Genomic DNA, 9287 nt, shown 5'->3' with positions numbered 1-9287 from the left:
GCCCAGGCACCACGGCGGGGCAGGCCCTCGCTTTCTAACCCCCTGGGGGCTCCAGGCCACTTCTTTCCTGGGGCGCTATGCCGAGCACGGGCCCCGGAGCTGCCTGCACACGGCCTGGTGCTGCGCGCCGCCCCCGCGCCTGCTGCGCCTTGTTTCCGGGCAGGGCGAGGTGGACAGCCAGTCGGAGCCGTCTGCCCGCGCCTCACCCCGCGTCCCCCCAAGGCCTCTCCCGCGCCGTCGGCAGGGGATTAGGTCTGGTGCCTGGGGGAGCCCCGCATGGCACCCACCTGGGCCCCGCGCACCGCTGCTCTCCAAGGGTACGAAAGATAGTTTATTGAATCTATTCGTCTCCATTAAAATTCTGCAACACGAAAGTTCTGGACCAAACATCACAACTTAGTGTTATCTGCCATAAATAAAATATACACCAAGATGTACATATCCACAGGACGGGGCGGCCAGGGTCCTGAAGGGGCCGCGCCCGCTCGGGAGCAAACCACGGCACTGCAGGCCCCTAGGGCAGGGGCGAGCGGAAGCGGATCTTCTTGGCTGTGTCCACATCAGACTTGGCCACCAGGAACCGCATCTTCTTTCCCCCGTGTCGGATCAGGTCCACCGCCCTGAAACCAGGGAGGGGTCGGGGACATGTGCACCAGCTCCCAGGGACAGGCGGCAGCGCCCCCTGCGGGTGCCCAGAGGCGGGGCGGGGGACCCATGCCTCCACCCCAGGGGTCCCCAGGGCATGGGGCTGGGTGAGGGCCCACCCCCACCCCAGGGGGCTTGACCCCTGATGGGAATGAGGGGAGAGGAGGGTGGGAAGTGGCCACAGAACTGGACTGAGGGACTTGGCCTCCGTCTTCATCTCCCAAATGCAGTCAGGACAGGACCACCCTCAGGATCAGAGCGAGTGGCCTGTCCTGCAGGTGGGCCTGGCCCTGGGCCACGGTGTGTGCGGGGACCTCAGGTAGCCGAGTGCCGGGGGGACCTCAGGTAGCCGAGTGCCGGGGGGACCTCAGGTAGCCGAGCGAGTGCCGGGGGGACCTCAGGTAGCCGAGCGAGTGCCGGGGGGACCTCAGGTAGCCGAGCGAGTGCCGGGGGGACCTCAGGTAGCCGAGCGAGTGCCGGGGGGACCTCAGGTAGCCGAGCGAGTGCCGGGGGGACCTCAGGTAGCCGAGCGAGTGCCGGGGGGACCTCAGGTAGCCGAGCGAGTGCCGGGGGGACCTCAGGTAGCCGAGCGAGTGCCGGGGGGACCTCAGGTAGCCGAGCGAGTGCCGGGGGGACCTCAGGTAGCCGAGTGAGTGCCGGGGGGACCTCAGGTAGCCGAGTGAGTGCCGGGGGGACCTCAGGTAGCTGAGTGAGTGCCTGGCGGGGGTACCTCAGGTAGCTGACGCCCGTCAGGCTGCTGCCGTTCACCTCCAGGATGCGGTCTCCCAGCGACAGCCGGCCATCAGCTGCAGCAGGGCTGCCTGGGAGCAGGGTCTGGATGTAGAGGCCGGGGGCACCTAGGGGCGTGTGCTGTGGGGACACAAAGGCCTCAGGGCTCCGTGGGCCCCACAGGAGGGTGGCCCCAATGAGGCCACCTCAGCGCCCCCCTCCCCCCCAGTGGAGAAGACTGCCCAGCCCAGGCCACTGATGTGTCTGCAAGCTCAGTTCTGGACACTGTCACCGTCCTCAGGCCCAGGACAGACACCAAGGGCTAAGGACAGAGGCGGCAGCAGGCCGGGGCAGTGGCTCCTGCACGGGGCCCTGTCCCTCCTTCCACTCTCCACGGAGATGCCCCACCAGGCCCCTGCCTCCTCGGCTGGTCACCCGGGGCTGGCTTTGGGACGCGGGACCCCGCCAGGGGGCAGCAGCCCGGGCCACTCACCAGCCCATCGATCAGGCCCATGCCCAGCCCAGAGGGGCCTCGCTCCAGCTCCACCAGGAAGACGGAGCAGAAGTCGTGGGGGCCGGAGGGGGTAGGAGGGGGCTCGTCCTCGGCAGCCACACAGTCTCCTGGGTGGGCAGAGAAGGGGCAGGGAGGGGCCTGTGGCAGCCCGTACCTGTGCCCAGTCCAGGACCCGGGGACGTGGGTCGGCCACGTCGCCAGGAACGTGCTCACGGCACTCAGGCAGGGTGCCCGCTGGGCGGACCTGTGGATGTCCATCAGGGTGGAGATCGGGGCCTATTTGTGGGTGACACCCCTGTGTGCCTGGAAAGGCCTCCTGGGTCCCCCGCTGGCTGCCCCAGGACACCAGCCCCTCTCAGAGACCGGCTGTTTCAGGGGGCAGTAAGGGGCTCTGCTGAGGTCATACCCAGCCTCCGCCCCCTTACCCAGCCCCCCCTTTTCCACCCACAGAGCCCTCCAGAGGCCCCCACCCCCGTCGCTCTCTAAGGGGCGCCTGCACTCCGGCCTCTCCCCCGAGGGTCTGACCCAGCTGGCGGGAAGTCCCAGGCGTCCGGGGAGCCTGCCCCCTACAGACGGCGGTTCTCTCATCTCTGAGGCCCCCACGCCCCACCCAAGGGCCCTGTGCTTCCCCGTGAGGTCAGCTGCAGTACCCCCCCACCGCCACACACCAGGTGACCGCTGCCCCCAGAACGTGCTCCAGGCCCCACAGGAGCTCCGAGGACTTGGCCAGGACGCCCCGCTGAGCCCCAGCCTGGGGCCAGGCCGGGCCAAGGTGTGTGGGGACCACCGCCACGGCCTCCCTGCGCTGCCCCTCCCTCCTGCTCCCGCTCCCTGGCCCTCCTGTCTCTGACGCTGAGCGCACCTCCCCTGCGCTGCGCCTCCCCCTCGCCCCCTGGGGGAGGCGTGACTCTTCACACCAGGACCCCGCGTGGTCCAGCTGCCCCAGAGCCCTCCCGGCGTCGGTGCCGCAGGCGCTCATGGGCAGGACCCGAAAGCCCGGGGCCGCAGCGCAGCCGTGAGCCAGGGCGCAGGTCGCACCTTCCGGAGTCGCCCCTCGGAGGCCGCCTGGTCCGTTCCTCCCGCAGGAGCCGCCGGCAGCGGGCCCGTCAGGGACCGCAGGCTCGAGTGGGGTGCTGGGGGGCGTGAGCAGGCAGGGGTCCGTGTGTGGGGGCCAGCTCTGGGGGCTCCCACGGCCCCCATGGCCCGGCTGCCTCTCTAGAGGACCCTGTGCCCGGGGAGTCCTGGGTGAGGGGGCGGGGTGTGCCGGGCCCTCGGGGTGCCGCTCCGGGGCCGGACGGTACAGACCCTGCAGGAGAGAAGGGGCTCAGGCTCGAGCTCCGGTCCCGGGGAGGGGGCAGGGCCCCCGCTGTCCTTCCTGCTCCTCCCCAGGGCGAGCCCGGCCGAGCCCACCCGCTGCCCAAGTCGGAGCCACAGACCAGCAGCTCGGGTACCTCGAGGCCCTGGGGCTGGGGGTCCCCACCGCCGGGGCTGGGCTCGCCCCGCAGGCCCCACAGGAAGTGGCGCACGTAGAGCAGGTGCTGGTAGATGCCGTCGTCCGGGCAGTCGGCCTCCAGGTCCACCTGGAAGCCCCCGCTGGGCAGCACGATGGGCGGCGGGCTCTCGTAGGACTCCAGCACGTCGTCTGCGGGCGGGCGAGGGCGGCTTGGCCTCCTGGCCGGAGGGTCACCCGCCCCTCCCGACACCGGGGACCAGGGACCAAGCCGACTGACCTGCCAAGGGCAACGGCGGGGACCCAGACCAGGGTGACCGCCCAAACCGCACTGCGGTCCCCCCTGGGCCCTGCCTCTCGCACCCCAGGTCTGCAGCCCGGAGCTGACGCCCGGCTCCCGGCCGGGCTGACCACCACCCCCACGGCCCCTGGGACCGGACCGCCCGTGGGCATTCTCGTCTCTGTACGTGAACACGAGCACCTTCCAGCCGCGGGAAGCTCTGCTCCCAGCACGGCCTCGGCAGTGACCGGAAAATGGGAAGGCGGCCACCGTCCGTGGGGCCGGTGGTCCTGCCCGGGGGTTCCACGTCCCCGCCGGGCCCCTAGGTGAGCAGCCCCACCGTGTCCGTGTCCTCTGCCCTGTTCACGTCCACCGTTGTCTGTGTCATGATACACTGCACGTACTTGTAATGAAGGTGCACATATATGTGCATCCACAGCCACACGTATGGGGTGTGCGTGTGCGTGTGCATGTGTGTGTGAGAGAGAGAAAATGCGTGGGGCATGTGTTAGGAATGTTTCCTGTGGACAGCACACTGGTGCCCAGCAGGCTGACTCCGCTCTCTTCCTGGTGGGCTGTGCACGGGGTGAGGCCCCCTCCTCAGGCTCCATGAGGGGCAGGGTGTGCCTTTGACCTGAGCCCAGAGCTTAGAGCTTGGACTGTGGGCTCCTAGACCCCCAACTGTGGCTGTCCCCGGGTAGGGGACAGGGCAGGGCACCCGAGAAGGAAGACAGCCTAGGATGGAGGTACTGGATGCTCTGCAGGCTCCCCCAAGGAAGGCCCCCAGGGGGACCACCCCTGCCCCCAATGGTCCTGCCCAAGGAGGGGCTTACCTGACCTGCAGGCGTCGGCGCGGTCCTGGGCGCCCGGCTCCCAAGTGCTCATGGGGCCCATGGCCGAGGCCAGCTGGTACTGCGTCAGGAGCCGGTGCATCTGCGCAGGGCTCAGGGCAGGGAAGGTGCTCCGCAGGCCGGCCCAGCTCATCTGGTGACGGGGAGGTGCGCTTACTGTTATTGGTTAGTTTCCCCGAGTTTTATGGAGATACAACGGTTACTATTCACTTTTAATGTGTGACCTGAGCGAGGTCCTCTTCTTCATTTTTTATATTGGCAGGTTGTTTCCCTGCTTTTGTTACATTTCTCAAAGAATCAACTGTCTGGGCGAAGCCTGGGCTTTCAGTCTCACGCAGACCCCGCCTCCAGGTGAGGCCGACGCCCCCCAAGGAAAAGCAGCCACAGAACAGCTTCGTGGTTCCCCCTGCAGACCTGCGGCCCCTTGGCCCCCGTTGCTCCCGGAGCTCTCTGGTGCCTTGGGACACATGACTGTGTGCACTGTTCTCAGCCCAAGGCAGGCTCCCCCTGAGCTACCGCACCCCCCGGAGGCCCACGGCGCTCTGCCCGCCTTGGCCCGGCGTTGGCAGCTTCCAGGGCCTCCCCGCGGCTGCCTGGTAAACCGGCTTGCCTCTTGGGAGGCGGCTTTCTCAGGCCTGCAGAGGCCGTTCCTGCTCTCCAGCTTCCAAAATGCAGTTTTCTCTCTCTGCGTCTTCTCTGTCCTTAGCCTCAGGGGTTTAAAGCACTCTTTGCTTTGGTTTAGTAATATTTGGGGAGGAAATGAACTAAATTCATGTGTTCAATCTGTGATCCATACCTACACTCCCCACTTTCTCAAGTGAATCTGTTTCACTTTTAAAAAGACACCTGAGCAAGACTTAAGACCCTAGCACGTGGTCGGGTCAGTGTCTGCTGTGTGACCAGCGGCTCCCAGGCCGGCCTGGAATCGTGGCTCCGCGATGCGCTGGCTTGTGGCCCCAGACACGCAGAGGTCACACCCAGGTCTCCGGCGGCGGCGCACCGTGCGGCAGAGGGGCTCGTGCAAAGCCGTCCACGCGGGGCAGCTGGGCTGCCACTGGTCACGGTGTGGGAGGTGCACGCATGAGGCTCCTGGGTGTCGATCCTGGGTTGCTCTGCTTTTTTATACCAAGCTGAGGGGGCCACTGTCCCCCCATGACCCTCTCACCATGCTGGCTACGCTGGAGTGAGGCCCCATTGCCGACTCGGTTCGGACGCCCCCCCAGGCTGCCCTGTAAGCATCCTCCCTGTCGCTCCTGGGCACGTTCGGGGTGTAGGCCAAGCAGGAGGGACCACCACCGGTCTGGTTTCACTGATGCCCTGTGGCCACGGTGTCAGGCAGCTGGTGAGGGAGGAAGGTGAGGCGGTGTGTGCGCCTCCTGTTGCTGTCGTCACGGGTGACAACACACAGCAACAGAAACATGCGCTCTCACAGTCCGGGGACACACTGGGCTGGAACCCAGGGGCTGGCAGGGCCACGCCGTCCTCGAGGCTCCAGACAGGGCCCGTCCCCTGGGCCATCTGGGTCGTCAGAATTCAGCCCCTGGTGGGGGTAGGGCGGAGCTCACTTCTCCGTGCCAGCCTTCAGCTGAGGCCATTCCAGAGGCCACTACAGTCCTTGGCCCGCGGCCCCGCCCTCCATCTTCAGAGCAGCAATGGCAAGTCGGGTCCCTCTTTTCCTTCTGTCCTGTCTCTCTGATCCTCTTCCACTTTGAAGGACTCGTGTGATCCAGTTGAGCCCACGGGCTAACCCAGGGCAGCCTCCCGGTCTCAGGGGTCTCAACCCTCAGCGCCCCTGTAGGACTGCTGGCATGCTGGGCACGTACTCAGCCGTTCTGGGGCCATGTTCCTGCCTCCAGCAAGCAAGGCCCACCGCTCCCCGCCCGGTCTGCAGGCTGGTGACCCGAGAGTGACCACGCAGGGCCCCCGCCCCTCCCGTGAGGCACTGCCCTCGCAGGCCCCTGCGCCCTCCTACCTGGATGAGCTGGGCGCGGGGCGTGGCCAGCAGGTGGAGCGCGCAGGAGAGCTTCCGGAAGAAGCGCTCTCCGGCCTCCCCGAAGCCGGCATCCTGCGCCCACTCCAGGAGCTGCTGCAGGCGGGCGCAGGCCTGGACGCCGCGGGGCCAGTGGAAGCAACTCAAGGAGGGGCCTGGCGAGGGGCAAGGAGGGGCCGTGAGGCCCAGGCTGCTCATCTGGGGCAGGTCTGCTCCCCGCCCTCCCCCAGAGGGAGCCAGGCCCAAGCCCTCCCGGAGCCGCCCTCCTCCTACTCCAGGCCTCACATCGGTTCTAAGGTGCTCACGGGCTGTGGGCTCCTCCCTGGGAGGTGGGGGTGAAGACGGCAGGGACGGGTTATGACAGCCACTGAGCCCCAAGTGGAAGAGGACATGGTCCAAGTCTACGGCCGAGGCCCTTGTTCCCGCCCTAACCCTGCCCTGTGGACCCCGCCCAGCCTGGGAGGTCCATGGCAGAGACGTGCGCATGCTGGGGGTCATCCCTGCGTTTACGTCCCCAGGGCCAGCAGCGCCCCTGAGCCCTGCGCATGGCAGTGGAGGAATGTCTGCAGTGAGAAGCTGGGGGAGCAGGGGGGTGGGGCCGAAGGTCACGTCACGCTCTGAGCCTGTTCCCTCCTCTCTCCCAGGGGCTGTGGGGCCAGGGAACCGGAAGAGGCCTGAGGAGCCCTGTGCCGACACTGACAGGGCTCCTGCTCCTACAGGGGCAGCTCTGTGACATTTCCTGCTCCCTGCAGCCCCTCACAGCGCCAGCACGGATCCCCACGGGTAGGCTCCCCAGGCCACGGCCCAGCACCCCCTCCTCGGGAGCCATCTCAGGGGCTCAGCCGCCGCCGCCAGTGAGGACGCCCGCGCCCCCGCGGGGGAGTGGTCCGGCCCCAGCCCTCACCCTTGTCCAGGAGCTGGTTGAAGAGCAGCGTGCCGGAGAAGAAGAAGAGGTAGGCCAGCACCTGGGAGGCGACCTCGGGGTGCACCTGGGACTGCCGCAGGAGGTCCAGGGCGGTCTGGTAGACAGAAACGACGCGGCGCAGCTCCTCGGGCAGCTGGGGGGCCAGGCACCAGCTTTCCCGGGGCTCCGTCGGGAAAGGGGGACACTCCAGCAGGGCCGGGAGGCAGACGTACAGGGACTGGGGGGCAAAGAAGAAAACAGCGCGTTGGCAGGCCTGGGGCCCCTGTGGACGCATGAGCTGCCTGGGGGCGTGGGGGCCAGTACCAGCTCCTGTGAAGGGTGAGGTGACCCGGGGGGCCCACAGGGGACCGAGCAAAGGGCCCTACAGATGCCCTGAGCATCTTGAGGGGGCAGAGAGGACCGGAAGCCGGTGCTGCCCTCCTCTGGGGATGGGCAGGTCGGGAAAGCGTGTGGCTCCCGCCAGGCCCCCGAGCCCCTCAGAGGAGCGGCAGCCCGCGCGCACCTTGGAGACGTAGTACACGCACTGCTGGAAGGCGTGCAGCACCACCTCCTCCAGCTCCGCCATGGCCTCCTCGCTGGCCGACAGCGCACAGGAGAACAGGGACTCCTTCGAGCCTGCAGACAGAGGCGCGGACTCAGCGAGGGGTGGCCGGGCTGCCTGGGAGCGGGGTACGGACGCCGGCCTGCTGGCCCCCCGCTGCTGTCCTGTGCCGATGCTGGCTGTCCGGGAAGCTGCGCTCAGGGCTGGAGGGCGGACCTGGGTCCGCGGGGCCTCCCAGGAGCGCAGGGGCCCTGCCCACGACACCGGGACAGTCGGACAGTCGCTGTCTTGCCGGTCAGGGCACGCCCCCCTCCCGCGCTCCGGTGCGACTCCTGCCCTCAGCCCCCAGCGGGCTCGCTCCTCAGGAACTGCCTGGACCAGGAAGCCGGGCGCCTGCCTCCCCAGCCCCAGGGGCCTCCCAGAGCCTGACCTTCAGGGTCTCGCTTGGGACCCTATCGGGTCTGGATGCTCCCCGCTCCCCCGCCAAGCAGCTGATGGGCCCCAGATCTGGGGGAGCAAGAGGCTCTTAGGGCACCAGCTGCGACACGCCTGTCTTCCAGAGGCTCCAGGCCACAGACACGCTGCCCAGAACTCACAGACCAGGAGTGGGGTGTGGCCGGGAAGCCCAGCTGCAAAGCGGGCCGGTGCGCGGGGCGGGGGCAGCCTGCAGGCCTGCGACGCTGCCGGCTTGTCTGCAAGCTGACCCACACTCGCCGTGGGCCTGGGGCTCTGGGGGAGGAGACGGCAAAGAGCGGGGCAGCGGGGTTCCCCCAAGCGCATGCCAGGCTCCCGGAGGATGCAGCGTGGGCCTCTGACATCATTTAAAACCACCGGAGATACCTCGCCTGCGCCGCTGGGGGCTTCCGACTCAGCCGACCCCCGCCGAGCCTTGGTGAGCCTTTCTGAGGAGCGCCGGCCTGCAGCCTCCCTCCCTCCCTGCCCCTGGGCACCTGAGGACCCCCTGAATCCGCAGGCGCTGGGACAGAGCTCAGAGGTACAGGAGGACTTTAAGTGGGTCAATAAACACGCCCCTCCGCCAGCTGAGCTTTCCTCAGCGCTCGGGAGTGGGGGCTCCTGGGTGGGAGCTTCAGACAGAAGGACTGGGGCACGAGAAAGGGGTTTTTCCCGCTCTCAGGACGTGACATCTCTGTTTTTAGAATTCTTCCCACAGACGTTTCCTGCTGAGGGGCAGGAGGCCACGCGCCGGCCCTAACCTCCCCTCCGCCCTCCGGCTGACGCGGTTTTTCCTCTGAGCTCTCCAGCGCCTGCACCACATGGGCTCGGGCTCGGCCGCGGGCCGCTAGGGCCCTGCCAGGCGGCCTGGTCCCGGGGGCGGCTCGGGGCGGGCCCCTCTCCCAGCAT

General features: G+C 68.0%; 1 protein-coding gene across 1 annotated transcript in view; it reads right to left on the bottom strand.

Moving 5' to 3' along the window:
- Positions 1-318: 318 nt before the first annotated feature.
- The window catches only part of RADIL (Rap associating with DIL domain), a 37486-nt gene continuing 28517 nt past the window's right edge, over positions 319-9287 (bottom strand). The window contains 9 exon segments of the mRNA XM_090288672.1: positions 319-620; positions 1376-1515; positions 1868-1995; positions 2927-3187; positions 3189-3530; positions 4452-4602; positions 6442-6614; positions 7364-7601; positions 7887-7999. Of these exon segments, the coding sequence (XP_090144798.1) occupies positions 515-620; positions 1376-1515; positions 1868-1995; positions 2927-3187; positions 3189-3530; positions 4452-4602; positions 6442-6614; positions 7364-7601; positions 7887-7999 (1652 nt within the window). The 3' untranslated portion in view covers positions 319-514.

Source organism: Furipterus horrens, unplaced genomic scaffold, assembly GCF_987537825.1.
Source record: "Furipterus horrens unplaced genomic scaffold, mFurHor1.1.pri manual_scaffold_10, whole genome shotgun sequence".
NCBI classification, from domain to species: Eukaryota; Metazoa; Chordata; class Mammalia; order Chiroptera; family Furipteridae; genus Furipterus; species Furipterus horrens.
The sequence above is the reverse complement of the archived record's forward strand: the minus strand, read 5'-3'. Positions and strand labels throughout refer to the sequence as shown.